The 17,103-nt window shown below is 45.6% G+C and overlaps 1 protein-coding gene across 4 annotated transcripts in view; it reads right to left on the reverse strand.

Moving 5' to 3' along the window:
- Window positions 1-7,425: 7,425 nt before the first annotated feature.
- Window positions 7,426-17,103, reverse strand: part of MFAP5 (microfibril associated protein 5) — an 81,023-nt gene continuing 71,345 nt past the window's right edge. For all 4 annotated transcript variants that reach the window (XM_084835501.1, XM_084835504.1, XM_084835502.1 and 1 more), the window contains 6 exons: window positions 16,827-16,868; window positions 16,043-16,081; window positions 14,929-14,952; window positions 11,095-11,182; window positions 10,281-10,354; window positions 7,426-8,171 (listed from right to left, as the gene is read on the reverse strand). In XM_084835501.1, coding sequence (XP_084691627.1) covers window positions 8,050-8,171; window positions 10,281-10,354; window positions 11,095-11,182; window positions 14,929-14,952; window positions 16,043-16,081; window positions 16,827-16,868 — 389 coding nt within the window. In that variant the 3' untranslated portion in view covers window positions 7,426-8,049. The remainder of the gene's footprint in view (window positions 8,172-10,280; window positions 10,355-11,094; window positions 11,183-14,928; window positions 14,953-16,042; window positions 16,082-16,826; window positions 16,869-17,103) is intronic.

The following is a 17,103-nucleotide window of genomic DNA, read 5'->3' on the forward strand; positions in this document are numbered from 1 at the left end:
TGGGAGCCCCCTGGCACCGCGGAGGATGACAGGATACTCAGTAACCATGCCAAGATCACCAAGTAACTATGGGGGGGGGGTAGTGGAACCACGCGGTGCCATATGGTTCCCAGTTGTGTGATTGGCGCGTGCATCGTGGTTTCACTAACCCCCCTCCATAGTTACCCTAACCACCTTCCCCCTGTGTGTGCCTGAAGTGTGTCATACCAGTTTGCTGGCCAGAGATGGAGGTGCTCCTGGGGATTAATTATATATGGTCTAAAACATAGCCCTCCCTAAATGAAATCCATCCCTCCCCTCAGTCCTCCCAAGAACAGATATCTCTGCCCTCAGAATTTGGTGCTTATTCATCACTGGGACATTATTTGGGCCCAGTTGATCAGGTTCATGCTCTGGGGTTGGTGGAGGAGGGGCAACTGGAGGTCACAAGTTCTTGCTGCATAAGTGTCAGGGAGGATGTGGTTTGAAGCAGGATGCCGCCTGCAGCAAGTCCTGTTCATCTTCACCAGCAGATGGCTAAAAGCGTGTGCTCGTTCAGCAGCAGCCTGCATCTCCCTTTGACAGAAGACAAATACAGAAATTTAACAAGGCACATTCACATCTAACCTGAGCAGCTCAGCTACTAGATTTCCAGGTAGTGGCCATAGACCAGTGGTAGAACACGTGTGCTGCGTGTGTGAAGTACTTCCTTTTGTCTGTCCCGAATCCCCACCACTCAGCTTCATTGCGTGTTCACTGTTGTTCTCGTATTATGAGACAGGGAGAAAAATGTCTCCCTGTCCACTAACTCCAAACCATGAATGATTTTATACAGCTCTGTGATGTCATGTTTCCCTGTACTTGCCTTTTTCCTAAGCTAAAAGGCCCAAAATGTTGTAAGGTTTTCTCATGGGGAAGTTGTTCCAGCTCCTTGATCATTTTGGTTGCCCTATTCTATACCCTTTCCTGCCCTACAATCTCGCTTTTGAAGTGTGGGGCCCAGAACTGAACATAGTACTGTAAGTGCGACCATACCATAGGTCTGTATAAAGGCATGTTGTTGGCAGCTTTGTTTTCAGTTTCCTTTTCTAATTATGCCCAGCATGGAATTTGCCTTTTTTCACAGCAGGGTTGACATTCTCCACAACCCCAAGATCTGTTTCTTGGTCAGTCACTGCCAGCTCAGACCCCATCAGCATATATGTGAATTTAGGATTTAACACACACACATACCCCACGTGCATCACTTTACTCTTACTTATGTTGAACTGCATATGCCATTTTAATGTCCATCCCTGTTTGGAGAGATCCTTTTGGAGCTCTTTGCCATCCCTTTTTGTTTTAACTGGCCTAAATAATTTGGGATCAACAGCAAACTTGGCCACCTCACTGTTCTTTCCAAACTCCAGATTGTTTATGAAATGAGTTAAAAAGCACAGGTCTCAATGCAGATTCTTGGGTGTGCCCACTCTTTACATCCCTCCATTGCAAGAACTATCCATTTATTCCTACTCTCCGCTTTCTGTTCTTTAAGCAGTTACTGATCCATAAGAGGGCCTCTCCTTTAATCCCATGACTGCTAGGTTTGCTCAGAAGCCTTTGTTGAGGGACTTTGTCAAAAGACTTTAAAAATCCAGGTAAACAATGTCTACCAGATCCCCCCATCCATATGTTTGTTGTCTCTCAAAGAATTCAAAAAAGTTGGCAAGACAGAACTTTGCAGAAGCCATATTGATTCTTCTTCAGCAAGACTTTTATATGCTTGATAATTTTGTCTTTAACCATGCTTTCTACCTGTTTGCTCAGAACAGATGTTAAGCCAACTGGCCTGTAATTTCCTGAATCACTTTTTTTAAAATAGGCACTACACTGGGCATTTCCAAGTCCTCTGGTACAAAGGCCAGACTAAGGGACACGTTACATATTTTTCTTAGAAGATCAGCAATTTCACATTTCTCTCAGAACTCTCGGATGAATACCATCTGGACCTGGTGATTTGTTTTCAATTTATCAATAAGATCTAGAACTTCCATCTCATCACAACTATTTGTCCTGGTTCCTCAGACTCCCTTCTTGAAAATATCAGTTCAAGCACAGGTACCTGTCTTACATCTGCAGTGAAGATGGATGCAAATAATTCATTCGGCTTCTCTGCAACCCCCTTATTCTCCTTCAGTACACCTTTAACTCCCTTGTCATCCAATGGTTCACCTTTCTCCCTAGCTGGTTTCCTGCTTCTGTTGCACTTAAGGATTTGTTTTACTGCTGGCCATAATATTATTAGTGATATGCTCCTTGAATTATTATTATTTTTTGCATCCTTTCTTGTTGGTTTGCTTTCTTTTGTGCAAGTTTGTATGTATTTTTGCTCTTCTCATTCCTCTGTGCGAAAAGGTCCTACAAGTCAATTGTTTCTGCTAAGAAGGCAGTTGTTTAGCAGACCCTGAAGAAATAAAAAGATATCAAAACCAGAACCCACACACAGGTACAAGAGCAATGGGAACTCAATTTGTCTTTTAATATGTATGCATTCCAAAAAATATAAAGTTTATTTATGTAGTGCTCTTTTCTAGAAATTCCACTCCATGACCCTGCATAAAGTATGACAGTGAAGCAGCATAAGAATATCTTACATTCTCTCAAAACGTGTGAATGTGAATTTTATATGGCAATATTTTATACAATAACTATGAAATGCACTCATATGTGTTACATTTGATCCTATATTTGGTATTCAGAACAGATTTAAATCTATTATATATGTGCGTCTAACAACTGATGTGTACCACCTTCCCATTGTAAGGCCATCTCTTTCTTTTTTAAATCAGGCAGCTATTTTCTATCATGACAAATTGAATTTCCTCCTTTTTTACTAGATCTGCATGTGTGGCTTTAATACCAACCAGACATCAAGAAAAAATATTGCAGGTAAAGCTTTTCCTGGCATGGAGATAAAGGGCCGGGAAAAGCTTCACGTATTTAACTTCTGCCCATCAGACTGCTGCTAAAGGCTAAGGAGAAGGGCCCAGTGCTTTTCACTAAGAAGGTCAGCAGCCCTATTGATGAACTTGCCTACCTATCTAGTACCTCCAGGCTGGTTCACATATGCTTGTTCATCATTCACTGGCTATAGCATCTAGTGAATACATGTGTGAATAAGCTGCCATGAATAGAGTTTCCCTATCACCTGATGACAACTCAAACAACACTTTTCAGTAGAAACCATTCACACATTCAGTCAAGGGTTATCAAGTGCTGAGAGAGATCAAGTGACATATATGCCATGCTGCTTAATAGCACCCCCTTTCTAAACGAGACTCCTCCCCTATAAATATATGGGAATGAAAGGCTAGTTCACACAAACATCGTGGCACCACGAGGGTAGCCATCATGAGTAACAAGACGTTGTCTTGTCATGGCAATCTGCTGTGTGCTGAGTTTGCAGTTCACTTCCTTATGGAAGATAGTGAAAATGTGGATGGAGCAAGCAGGTGGTATATAAGGCACAGCCTTGACACATGTCACAGCCAGCGGTGTAGTGATGGTGGGTCGCACTGGGGCGTTGCTCCGGCACTTTTTTTGAAGCCAGCCCCCAGCCGGATCCCAGTCTACTAGGGAAGGAGCAGAGGGAGTGCAGGCAGCTGCCTCTTGTCTACTAGCAGAACTGGCCAGACAAAGGGAGTGAGCGAGAGAGGGAGCCTGAGGGAGCTCTGCAGCCTGCTCTCGCCCCCCTTCTCCTCCTCAGCTCCTGGCTTCTCCACCCGGCCCTGCTCCCTGCCTGTGTGCCCGGCCCTACCCTGGCCCTACCCTGGTCTCCTGCAGCACCAGCCACCCATTCAGGGCTGCTGCTGCTGGCCACAGCAGCAGCAGGGGGGCGGGGCACTGCCACCATTATTTACTTATGGGGCAGGGAGGTGGCTGGCTTGTGCCAGTTTTTAGGATTTATCATACAATCCTATGCACTCAGAAGGCAGTCCCACTATGTCCAATGGCAAACTGGGCTTTCTCCCAGGTAAGTGTGCATAGGAATGCAGCTGCCTTCCCGAGAGCTCTGTAAATTTAATTCGAAATAAGCACCCATTGGATTGCACTCTTAATTCTTGAACATTAATTTCCAAAGTAGGCAGAACTGCCAAATGCAACCTGCTCTGTCAGCTACACCGCTTGGTGCAAGGTTGGCATGTATCTGGGCAAACAAACCCTGGTGGAGGGGAGGGAAACAGAAAAATATCAGTTGGGGGGAGAGGAGAAAGAAGGGGTGTGTGTGTGTGTTTCAATCCAGCTGGGTGCGTGGACGTTTCTGTTGCGGGATGGGAGAGAGATAATGAAGCTTAGGGAAGGCTAATGGGTATTGTTGGGGCACTAAGGGAGGGTGCAAAGGGGCTGTCTAGGTGAGAAGGGATCTGCCCATGAGGGCTGAGTTGAGAGGGTGAAGCTTCCACAGAGTATCATACTTTGACAACCTAAAATGTTTGTGTTTGAGTGGGTGAAAAAGATTTTTTAACACCCCTGCATTTTTCTCAGACGTCCAGTTGAAATACCCCTGCCCGACTCTCAGCTGCACTGTTTTGGATCCCAGCTGGAGGGGGCATATCTTACAAGGTTGTGCAATCTTAGAAGGGGGCGTGGCTGTGAGGGGGCATGGCTTGACTGTCACAAAGGGGCCCCGCACTTCTGGATTTGCCACTACACTACTGGTCACAGCATTCACAAGACCAGTAACTGCATCAAAAATGACAACTCATGGTAGCAACCCCATCTCAGAATTATCCCATGTTACCTTTTGGAAACACTCTTCTCCCTACTGTAATTTTTTTTCTGTGCCGTTTTCCATGGGGAATGGATGGCACCACTGCTTTTCCTCTGCCACTCCTACTTTTGTTTCAGCGGGACAGTATTTTTTCCTGCTCCTGCTAACTGGACAAATGGAAAAACATCTAGCACCACAATTATTTTGATTCTCTGCACTTCTGGAGACAGCTGGGGGCAGTTTGTGACCAAATCGAGTGGTTGCAGCAATATTCGCCCACTTCAAGTCAGATGCAGTTTAGTATGGCATTGTGTGATTCTGATGTTCATTCCCTAATAGTCAGGTGCAGACTGACTTGGGTGGACGTGGACCTTGCAGCAGGGCTGATGCCGTCTACAGTCAGCATCCCCCTGCACAAAACAGCTGGTGCAGATGTGGCCCTGTGACACAGTCCACTGGAAAATTCTCCTATACACGCTCTGCTGAAGAGAACTATGGACTGGTAGTGCTCTTGCTCAGCTCCTGTTCCTGTAGTGGGACTGGCCCATGGAAGACAACAGCCCAGGGGATTGTGTCCCTAGCCAAAGGCATCAAATTTTCATTAGTCACCTTGCCCATTACTAGTTAGTTGATCTAATCAGCCTTTTACGTTCCATATGAAAACAGGAGGGCTTGTGTTCACCTAAGACTCCACCAGGGGCCTTATCTGTCGCAATCTGATCAATGGGTGGATCAGGAATGTGCTACATAATCATAAGCATACAGCAATTCTTTATACCTTTGTTCTGCTGGCATCAGTGCTGGTAAATGAATTCATTTCAATATATATAAACGTCCAGCACCAGGTGGCAGCATGGATCATTTTGACCCAGCTTAGAAAGAGGCTTGGAAAAGGCAGCCAGGAGGAGGCGCTGTAAGGCAAGGGGCAGGTGCCTGGGCTACCACACGAACCTAGATCAGTTCACTAATGAGGACATTCCTGTGCTGTTTTAAAAGTAAAAGGAACCAACACCATCAGGCAGGTGCGATATATGAGGGAGGCGAAGGGATTGCAGCAAAGGAATTCTTCCACTGAGATAAAAGAACAGGTTCCCTTTGGGACACACTATGGCCAGAGACAGACGGCTGCTTTTTCAAATAACAGGAAGAGGAAAGTGGGACCACATCGCCTGCTTGGCATGCAGGAAGTCCCACGTTCACTCCCTGGCATTTCCAGTGAAAGGGGTAGCAGGGCTGGGCAAGACGCTGCCTGAGACCTCGGGCTGCTGCCAGCCAGAGTAGACGCAGCAGAGCTAAACGGCCTAATGGCCTGACTCAGGATAAGGCAGCCTCCGTGAGCCTATGGCGCAGTCCCCGTTACCCGTGGCAGGCACACTTGCTTCTCTCCCACAGCTCTCTGCCATCAAGCAGCTGGTGCAAGGTCCTGCATTTTGGCCAAGGGCAAGAATGGAGCAAAAGAAATGAGCGTGTGTGATGTCCCATTCCACTCTCCTGCAAACCATTGTTCATTTCCTGCTGCGCTGCATCCGTGATGAGAGCCCAGCGCTCTCATTGGGGTGCTTCCAGGTGAGGCTTTCATTGTGCAACACACTTATGACGACAAAAAGGAGGGAAAGGTGGAATAGCTGCACAGTGCCTTTGGATTGGTAGCGAGCAGCTGGAAGCACCACTGAGGTAAGCAGGCCCTCGGCTCACTGTGAGAGAACAGGCAGAGGCCGCCTCCTTCCTGAGATGTGCAGGGCCTCTGCCTGTTCTCTCACAGTGCATCATGAGATGTGCATCATGGCTTTATCCTCATTTTGGACAAGGAGCTGTCCAGGGCCACCGAGGGCCACACGCCTCTCTAGCAGTAATTACACCTTGGTTTAAGGTTTAGCTATTGCCTATTTCCACCTAATCTTGCAGTGTGGATGGTGGCAACTATGGTATCTCTGTCTACTCTGGCACGGAGCTGGGCTAGAATGTCTCATTCCCCACCATCTTCTCTCCCAACAAGAGAAATACGTTATAGTCATTAATCAGTTTTTTGGCAGAGGAATGGGGGAGGGCAGGACCCAAGTTGTACCTTGGGGATGGAATAAAGAGACAGCGAAGTGGAGACCACGAAGGAGCAGAGGTGGCATTGCTGGTGTACTGCAGAGATGTCACCACACCTTAGAACAGCCTTCCCCAACCTAGCGCCCTTCAGATATGTTGAACTGCAACTCCCATCATTCCCATGCAGGCTGGAAGTTGCAGTCTGACACATCTGGAGGGCGCCAGGTTGAGGAAGGGTGCAATCAAAGAGAGCTAAGTCTGGATACATCCCCAGAGAGGCACACATGGCCGGGTGCATTTCAGGGCCCATCTATCCCTGCCACACAAAGTAACATGTAGGAATAACATGTATTCCTACTCCTGCTCTTCCCCGGCAGTTCTGCCATGTGCAGTCAAACCCTAGCAGGCAGCATCTGCCCTCCCTCAGCCTGCACTGCCTTGGTCTCATGTTTACCGCTGTGGGACAGCTGTCCTGAACAGACTTATCACAGGGGAACTGGGACAGTCCTAATCACGAAGCTTGCTTCACAGGGGTTTAAGTGGTGTGTACAAAAGACCAGCTTCCCTTCCACTGGAAGAGCAAGGCAGAAGTTAGGCTGAGTAACTCCCAGCCATCATTCCATCTTCATGTCATTCCTGAAACAAGGAGAGTTGACTTTCACTGTAGTTGCAGATAGCATGTTTACTTACGGTGAGATAGGCCAATGGGATCCCACCCACCCCGCCTTTAGCTGGGTTGCCTATGTGCACAAGACAGACAAGTGCACTGCTGTTTCTGTTCACTGAATCCACTATGTGATCTTTACCCACTGATTTTGCAGACTAAGGATTGTACATTATCCGCCCTATGCAAAAGGACTGTAATGTGCACATCCTATACACACTACAGCCAGTATCTGTAGGCAAGCTGGCTCTGGACTGGGTGGAGACAAGACAAGCATTGGGGCAGGGCAGCCATGAGCCCACTGCTCCATATATTGAATATATGCATACGTATGTATATGTTAGGGTAGGTGTGCATGGGATTTATATAAGCAGCCCTTGGGCAAGAGCGACACATAAGTGAGAGCATATGAGGTGCGGCTTAGTGTCACGTCCCAAAGGTGACACCAGCTGGCACTAGTGACATGCAGGCAAGGAGGCTCCCAGCACTGGAGCACCTCCCAAGGCAGGAAGTCGTGGGAAGAAAGCAAACTGATGTTGGGTCGTCACCAGTGGACTGTCTGGGTGCACCATGATTTCAGTTCCTCCTCCTCCTCTGTAGCATTCCTACAATTTGTTGTTCACTGAGCATCAATAGTGTTCTGCTGTTGGTCCTGAGCCCGTCGGCAGAGCGGTCCTCGAGGCCGGCCGGAACGGCGGAGGCGGCGCGGTGGAAGGCCAGCCAGCTGGCGGCAGATCTCATCTAGAGAAAGACCGGAGAAAGAAGGGCTTGCTGGTTTGCCATAACATACATGCCCAGCCACATTTGCAACCATCTTTCTATGCGTGTGTAGAAGTAAACTCAGCCATGCCTAGGATGGGGAGGGAGGCAACCCGGGGAATCTTAGCACTTTGCAACATGTTACACCCATCTGGAACCCTGTGAGGGGGAAAGCTGCTGTGGGGCAATTCGGAGAAAACACTGGGAGAGCAAAGACTTCCATCCTCTGCCACTCATTTGGTCTAAATTCTCTCCTCCCAAAGCAGTTTGACTTTATATATATAAAAAGCACCAGGAGCATTATAACTAGCATGCCCCTTACCCAGTCTCTTCTCATTGTAGCTACTGAGTACGGACAGAATAAACTTGCTTCCATATATGCCAAGTATAGAATCAAAGATATGTCAGCTTCAATTGCAAGACCATGTCCTTGGGAGTGAGCTCCATTCAGACAAATCTGACATTTATAAGGAAGGGTGCATTTGCCTTAACGATCTCAAATCGCAATAGTTTACTTCAGCAATAATGTAATAATAACATTCATACTGAGCTTTCATATAAAACTTTCAAGTGATCAAAACACTTCACATACAATGCGTGTGTATGTGCGTGCGTGCGTGCACGAGGCCCCTGCCCACAGGCCAGCATCACATGTCGTCCTGAGGGCTGAAAAGGTTGTGCACCCCTGACATACATGATCTCTGTAATCCTTACAACAACCCATAAGGTAGGTCAGTAACGTTAGCCCATATTGCAGATGTGGAACTGAGGCTGAAATATAGAAGCTACTAAATTCATAGCAGAGGCAAGATTTCAGTTGAGGGCTTCCAGCTGCATAACTCAGTCTCTTAGCCACTACACTATACTTGCTAGGGATAGATAGTCTATTCCTGATTTGTCTTAGCCCTTATGAATATGAATATGTATTTGCACATATTCATTCCTAAGTTCATTCAGTCCTGTTTCTACATCTGTCTCTAGCTGTGTGTGTGTGTGTGTGTGTGTGTGTTTAAATGCAAGATAAAAATTCACATTATTTTTAACATTGTCTTCACAAAATATGCATTTTTACACATTTAATCCTAAATGCTCATTTATGTACACATTTCATCATAAAGTACACATTTGGCATGCATTTTAACCTAAATACGCATTTCAAATGCATTTTGATACATTTTCTGAGCTGAGAATTGTGTTGGAAAATTTCAAGAAGTATGAAAACCAAAGGATAACTGCATTCGATCTGTGTATAACTCCAGGAAGTGTAAATTAGTTTGGTTTGCTTAAAAATACAGATCAAATCAAATCCTTGAACACCTCTAACACTCAGTTTACTGTTCAGCGCAGTGTTTTACTGTTTAACAGTGCAATCCTATGCCTGTCTACTCAGATGTAAGCCATATTGAGCTCAATGGGACTTACTGCCATGTAAGTGTGTATCAGATTGCAGCCTAAGTGAATTATTGCTATTTGAGAGTGTAGTTAGTGTAAACACACTTCAAATGTATTTAGGATCAGGGCAGCAGGACTAGAGGATATCAATCCGATTGTTTTGGAGATAATGGCATATAATCTGTAATTTGACAATATTTGTTCCTTCCTTCTTCTCATGCCCTTCAACACCTTTGTTATCATATTCTCTTCTTAACTTATTTTTACTCTAGGCAGAATATACCCTGGGTACTCAGCCTTCCTGTCTGCCTGCCTGCCTGCCTGCCTGCCCTTTTTTTTTTTTTGCTAGGAAGCCCATTTATCACTTTTGTACCTTCATCCGTAAGCATCCTTCTTGAATTTTGCTATCCTCCACTAAACAAAGTCATACACGTGAGGTCATAGAACTATGACATAAGCCAGCCTTCCCCAACTTGGTACTCCTCAGATGTTTTGAACTACAACTCCCATCAGTTGCAGCTTGCATAGCCAATGGTCATGAATGATGGAAGTTACAATCCAAAACATCTGGGGGGCACCAAGGAAGACTGATATAAGCCATTTTCTTTCTCTAAGAGAAGAAAAACTTGGCATACAGTAGTTTCCTTCCTTTCTTCCTTGCATGATATTGTGGGGAAAATCTTTGTCATCTTTACTCACCCTGCACCGCTTCATCCTCTTTGCAGACAATACGAGAGCAGATCTCCTTGTTTATCATGTATGTCCGACGGAGGCTGTCATGAGAAATAACAGGGTAGGGCGTAGGGGTGAGGAAAAGACAAACACAGGACCAAAAATCCATGAGAAACTAAAACTGAGAGAGGCAAATACCTGTGGATAAGGAATTGCTAACAAGGATGCAAATCCTAACATGTTATACACAAATGTGTGTCAAACTGCCCTGTTCTTCAGGAAAAGCAGCTGACCTGTGGGTGATTTAGAGTGGAAAAGCACTGACGGGAGGGTGGGGGTGGGGGGAAGGGGCTCCTAATCCCTTCCCTTCCCTCTGCTCCTTTGCTTCAAATTGTATCACCTACTTTTCTTTCTATGGATATCCTAGCTTAGCAGACACCCCTAAATATGGACGATTTGAAAGTTTGTTTGTTGTTTGGGGGGAAACGCAAGTCTCTAGCCTTCTTGCAGAAAATGCATGAAAATAGGTGTGTAGTTCTTGCTTAAATGCTACAAAGCAATGGGGTGGCATAGGGAAGTTCCGGTGGTAATTCTGCACAGCTTCTTAGGCCTTTCGTGGCTTTCATCTTTTTGTCTTTCTGCCATGATATCCCAGTTGCCCCTTTCTATTAACCCCACTATTCTTTCCACAGACCATTAAAATAAGCAAATTGAATCAGCAGGCAAAGAATTGTGCAACAGAAACTCAGCATCAAACTGAATTTACATAATCTAATCTAACCACAGAATTTGGGATATCTTAATACAGCATTCCAAAAGCTCTTGGCTTCTTCCCCCTTACCTGGTAACACACAAGTAACTGATGCATTGCTGCACAGGCTTATGAACAGAGTACAAACGTGTGCAAGGAAACTTCTCTTCACGGCATTCTGGAAGCAAAGAGGGACATGTCTAAGTAAGTTTATGCTACTGATCTTCGTGGGGCTTGTGGTGAGATAAATCAACTTGATAGAGGAGACTCATCAAAACTGGCTGCCAAGAGACCATATCAAAACCTGGTGAGAAATTTCCTGCCCAACGCACTTACAAAGAATGGGGCGGGCTTACAAAAATGTCTATAGTTTCCTATTTCACACTGAAATTTGGTGCTAGGAGCATGCTGAATTTTCTGCAAGGTACTCTGCCCAACTCAGCAAGATTAGCACCCAAAATAACGTTTTGCAGCTGACATAGAACGATCAGATATCAAGTTTGCTGATAAAGGAGCACTTACACCCTAGTTCTTGAAGCAGATCTATACTGTGCAGACACTGGTGGGAGATCATGGGAAGGCCTCCTGTGCAGGCCTGCTGCAAAATAATTTGGAAGACGGATAAATAAGCTGATGGGGGTCTAATATGGCAAGGACCGACCAGAAAAGAGACTTTGGGGTTGTGGTGGGAACCTCAAGGGAAATGTCAACCCAGTGTGTGGCAGCTGTGAAAAGGGGAAATTCTACAATAGGGATCATCAGGAAAGGGATTGAAAATAAAACTGGCGATATCATACTGCCCTTATACAAATCTATGGTGCAACCACAGTGGGAACACTGTGGATGGTTCTGGTTGCCACATCTTAAAAAAGATACTGTGGAGCTGGAAAAGGTGCAGAAAAGGTAACTCTAATGACCAAGGGGCTGGAGCAACCGCCCTATGAGGAAAGGTTACAACATTTGGGCTCTTAAACTTAGAAGAATGGCAAGTAAGGGGTGGCCTGATAGAGGTGCATAGAATAAAGCCCGGTGTGGAGAAAGTGGATACTTCCATAATGCTAGAAAATGGAGTCATCCGATGAAGCTAAACGGAGGGAGATTCAGGACAAATAAAATGAAGTACTTCTTCACAGAGAGCATGATTAAACTATGGGATTTGCTACCACAAGATATGGTGATGGCCACCAACTTGGATGGCTTTAAAGGGGGATTAGACAAATTCATGGAGGATAAGACTATCAGTGGGTAGTAATGATGAGGATCAGAAGCACCATGTCTCTGAATAAGGGTTGCTGGGGAACTCTTGCTGGGGAAGAGTTGCTGGGGAAGGCAATCGAGAAGGCTATTGCCTTCATGTCCTGCTTTGTGCTTCCCCTAGACTACTGGTTGGCCACTGTGGGGAACAGTGTCCTGGACTAGATAGACAGGCCTTTGCTCTGATCCAGCTCTTCTTATTTTCTATTGTGGACTGACAGCAGCAGTATCAGAAGAATGGGGTGGTTTTAGTTGAGAGACGATGCTGTCTTCATGAGGTATCCATATAATGATGCTGTAGCATGGGAAGGGTGGACAACCATAGATAGGCCTCCAGCCACCTCTCTTGGGAAATGTTGAAAGCTAATGAAGTTCACATCAATAAAACACTGGAGTGGTGCCCCAAGTGGTAGACAGGTAGTTGGTACACCATCAGGCAAAACCGAGCAGCCACTAAGCCAAAGGGGGGGAACAGTTTTGGGGTGGTGAGCCAGATAAGGTCAGGGGGCGTGGCCACGGCCCCTGGCATCATTGGTCCGGCTTCCGCCAGGGACTGGCTTTGCTGTGCGCAGGCTTTCCCCAGCTGGGGAAAGCTCGTGTGCAGTGACACTGCCCGGACTGAGTGGGCAGCTGGAGAAGTGCTCCAGCTGCCGGCTCCGCCGGGCAAGTTTTGCCTGCACACTGACCTCCCCAAAGGCAAGACTCTGCACAGGCAAGTCCCTGGGGCTTGGTGCACAGGGAAATCCCTGCCACCATTATCTCCAAGCAGGGATTCCTCTAGAGGCAGAGCTTGGAGGCCAAGCCCTACTCCCTGGAGGAATCCAAGGAGGCTCTGCAGGCGCGACAGGGAACCTCTGTGGACTGGAAGATCCATCCCTCCACTAAGCCATCCCCAGATGAGGTCAGTCAGGAGACTTCAATGCTGGGAAAGACTGAGCCTCTGTATCACTGCCGAGGCTTTGGCAGACCATGGAGAGGACACTGGTCCTTGCTTTCACCCAGAGGGATGCTGCAAACCCATCCCTTCACAACCATGGTTGCCATCAACACCCTTAAACCTATAGGGCTTGCTAGTGTTTGCTGGGGAAACATTATTGGGTTTATTGGGGAAACAATGTAGGAAGGAACCGTGAGGGTATTAATTTCCAATATTATCTTTGGAACTCTGCTGGACAAGGCAAATGATGCAGATAGCTAATATTTAATGAACGAATGCAGAGCTGTTGTAGCAGATCCTTTCTGCTAATAGGGGAACTGGCAAGCACCTCCTTACATTCACAGCAGCAAATACAAACAAGAGGCAGCAGGTGTACACAGTACAATGGTGACCTGAAAAAAATTAATCAGCATCTTTTGTGTAGCTTCTTGAACATTCCTGGAAGAACCTAATACAAGACTATGTCCAATGTAAGAGTTGGATTGGTTTGATTCACTACATGTATCTCAGCCTTTCCTCCAAAAAACGTAGGGTCACTTTCTCCCCCCACTTTTATCCTCTTAACAACCCTGTAAGTTATGTTGGGCTGAGAGGCAATGGCTGGCTCCAGAACACCCAGTGAGTTTCAAGGCCAACTGGGGATTTGGACCTAAGTCTCACCCCAGCACTCCATTCACTGCACTGGTTTCATTAGATGCCTTATCTCAGTGCTGGGCTGATTCCAGTATTCTGTGATCATTAAAAAAACAAACAAACTAGAATTCCTGTGTTTCACCAAATTTACAAAGCAAGAGGCAGATGCTGGACTCCAATTCCCATCCGTTCCAGCCAGCATGGCCAATGGTCAGGGATGATGGGAGCTGTAGTCCAACATAATTTGGAGGGGCGCATCTTCTCCACCCAGCTCCCATCATCCCTAACCACTGCCCATGCTGGCTGGGGCTGATGGGGATTTGGGTCCAACATCTGGAGGGCCACAGGTTCCCCACCCTGCATTAAGGAATAAAATTCTCTGTGTTCAGTGTTCCTGAGCATTGCACTGAGCATGCTCAAGAACATAAGAAGTGCCTTGCTGGATCAGATCACGATCCACCTAGTCTAGCGCCTTTGCAAGAATCCCAGCAACCAGCGGTAGCCAGATGGTCTACCAGAAATTGGCCAATAGTCCACTGATGGACCTCAGTCTACCTTCCGCCCTCCCCTGCCTTATCTGCTTCCATCCTCTGCTTTCTGTTCCCTGGCTCCATATTGTAATGGATAACCAACAGATGAAGCTTTATGCAGATAAGATGGAAGTGCTGCCTGCTGGGAGCTCTGGCGATCCTGAAGGAGGCGTTCAGTCTGTTTGGGGTAGGGTTTGGCTGCCCCCTCGTTGCTTTTAAGCTTTCTGCTCTTCTGTTTCGGCCATCTGTATTGTTTTCATTGTTGTTGGTTTATTGTTTGATTATACTTTATATTGTTTTATCTTAAGCTATTGTAAGGCACCATGAGTGGGCATTTTGCCTAGAAAGGCGGAATATTTTTTATTTAAATACATGGAAGATTTCATACCCAAAATAATGTCAAAAGCCCCCTAGTCCTGTTGCTGCCTGGAAACAGAAGGTGCAAAATCAGATCAACATAGGTATACGTACCATCAATAAAAAAAATTCAGCTATACAAAGGAACTGATACTGGTTGAATGGAGGAAGACAAATAGGACAGAAAGGGACAGGTTACAAAACTAAACTTACCAGATGTTGTTAGGTCACCATCACCTGGAATTTAAAAGGGAAAGGGTTTATGCACAGTAGGCTATTGCACTGCTGTTCCACTGAGGGGCCAGCTGGAGAAAAGATAAAATGAATTCACTCCTGAAATTTCTCCTCAGAGTCAGGAAACTGTGATGTCAAATACTGGGCCTTCTTTGAATATGATGGGTAGTCACTGAATATTTAGTATCTGCATTTGACAACCAAGGCTGTTTGATTCAATAGTAAATGTTTGCCACTTGATATTTAATAGTGCTTTTGTTGACACATAATGGTGTGTATTGCTCTGTAACTGTGTGCTTCAAATTTAATAATGTTTGATGGCTGACATGCAGTGGTATTTAGTGTTTGACATTTGGCATGAGTTTTCATTACATATTTGATGTCTGCTAAAAATTAGTATAATCAAGAGATGCTGTCCAAAGCCTTTGAATTTTAAATGCTGGGGTAAAGTTTCATATTTTAAATGCAAATTGAAATATTTAATTAAAACTTTCAGGATTTGAATGGTAAAATTTGAAATGTCAGTAAATTTCAGATATTCATTTCAGCTCTAACTGTAACATCAGCACCACCAAGGCTTGCCCAGAAAATTTTTCTGACCTGCACCAAAGAACCAATTCTAAGAAGAAAGTGGAGTATATTTTCCTGTCTTAGAGACAATAGCCATTTCTGCATGAGGCATTTATTATGCGCTCGTGACTGGCCACTTATGGAAATTTGCAGGTCCTCTACATGACATCGTAAACCTTCAGGACATCTCCCAAGGGTTTTCCCCATTATTCCACCTTAAAAAAGACTGGAGATAAGCTGGAATATACCCCCTCCTCTGCAATTTCTACAGTGTATAGTGCCGGCATATCACAATAATTCTGCCAGTAGATGGCGCTGTTCCATTGAAAAATATAAGAAAGCCCCCGGAAAGCTGCTGAGGAAGGGGTATTTAATTCCACATCACATTTGATGTCTAAAGGAGCCAATCCTAATCGCGCCACAGAAATGGAAGTAAAATGCTCCGGTAGGGCTGTGGGATTGTCCCTTAATGTAGAGACACCCAATATGTCATCATGTGCAGCAAAACAGGCTCTGTGCTTACCTCTGTCATCTGCTACTGTTTCTCTAGGATCAGCCACAGCTGGAGAGAGAAGAAATAATGTTAGAGAGAGTGTGTGTGTGTGTGTGTGTGTGTAATGGACAAGAATGGGAATGGAAGCATTAAAAAAGAGAAAAGGGGATCTCTAGTAAAAATGTCTTGGGGCTTCTCCACATGGGGCTTTTATCCTGTTATTGAGACTATTTACTCATGGAAGTTTGCGGGTCCTTTACATGACGTCGTCAACCTCCAGGGCATCTCCTGCGCTAAATGACCTCTATCCCATTTTTTAAAAGATCAGAGATAATGAGCTATCAAATTACAGCACATTGAGTTCCTTGTGAAAAGAGGAAATCCGGCAATAAGAGGAGCTAGACCACAGTGCCATCTAGTGGCTGTATGATGAAACATATAGAACAATGCAGATACGGGGGGAAAGTGGGGGGTGGGGAAGGGAAGCACGTGTAAAGGGAGTCGGTCATGATCCTGCATTTAAAACAGAAGCAAAAAGCCCTGGTAAAGTTGCAGGAATTTAGCCTGGTGTAGAAATGCTCTTGGGGAGTCATTTCAGATCCAGGTCTTCCACTAAGGAGACATTCCACATGAAGCACCAGCCAATCCTGGCTCACTGATGAGTATGCCTATATGACATCCAGATTTGCAGACACAGACTTGTCTAATTCGTTATGCTGCATACTTTAAAAATCTTATGCATGCCCCTAAAAACCACCATTTTGAATCAGCCCTGACACTAGTGGTGGATGTGGAAAAAGAAGAAAGAACTCACCTAAGTCTTCTGCATCAGTGGGCAATTCTCCATCGGGCACCACTGAAAAAAGAGACAATGGACTTGTAGGCATCAGTTGTTTTGTGCACAGCTGTGCAAAGGTGACAGAAGTGCACATCTGGCAACTGTGCTAGCAGATTCGGGGACAGTTCAGGTCCATCAATGAGGGGGTAATGAGGTAGCCATTCCCTTCCCCCACACCTACATACATATTTTGCTGCCCTCAGACAAGTCCCAGTTCCACTTTAAAAACATCTCCAGAGCATGTGCTGGAGGC

This window comes from Heloderma suspectum, chromosome 2 (genome assembly GCF_057233095.1).
Source record: "Heloderma suspectum isolate Gila_16-S chromosome 2, 16-S_ref, whole genome shotgun sequence".
Classification (NCBI taxonomy): domain Eukaryota; kingdom Metazoa; phylum Chordata; class Lepidosauria; order Squamata; family Helodermatidae; genus Heloderma; species Heloderma suspectum.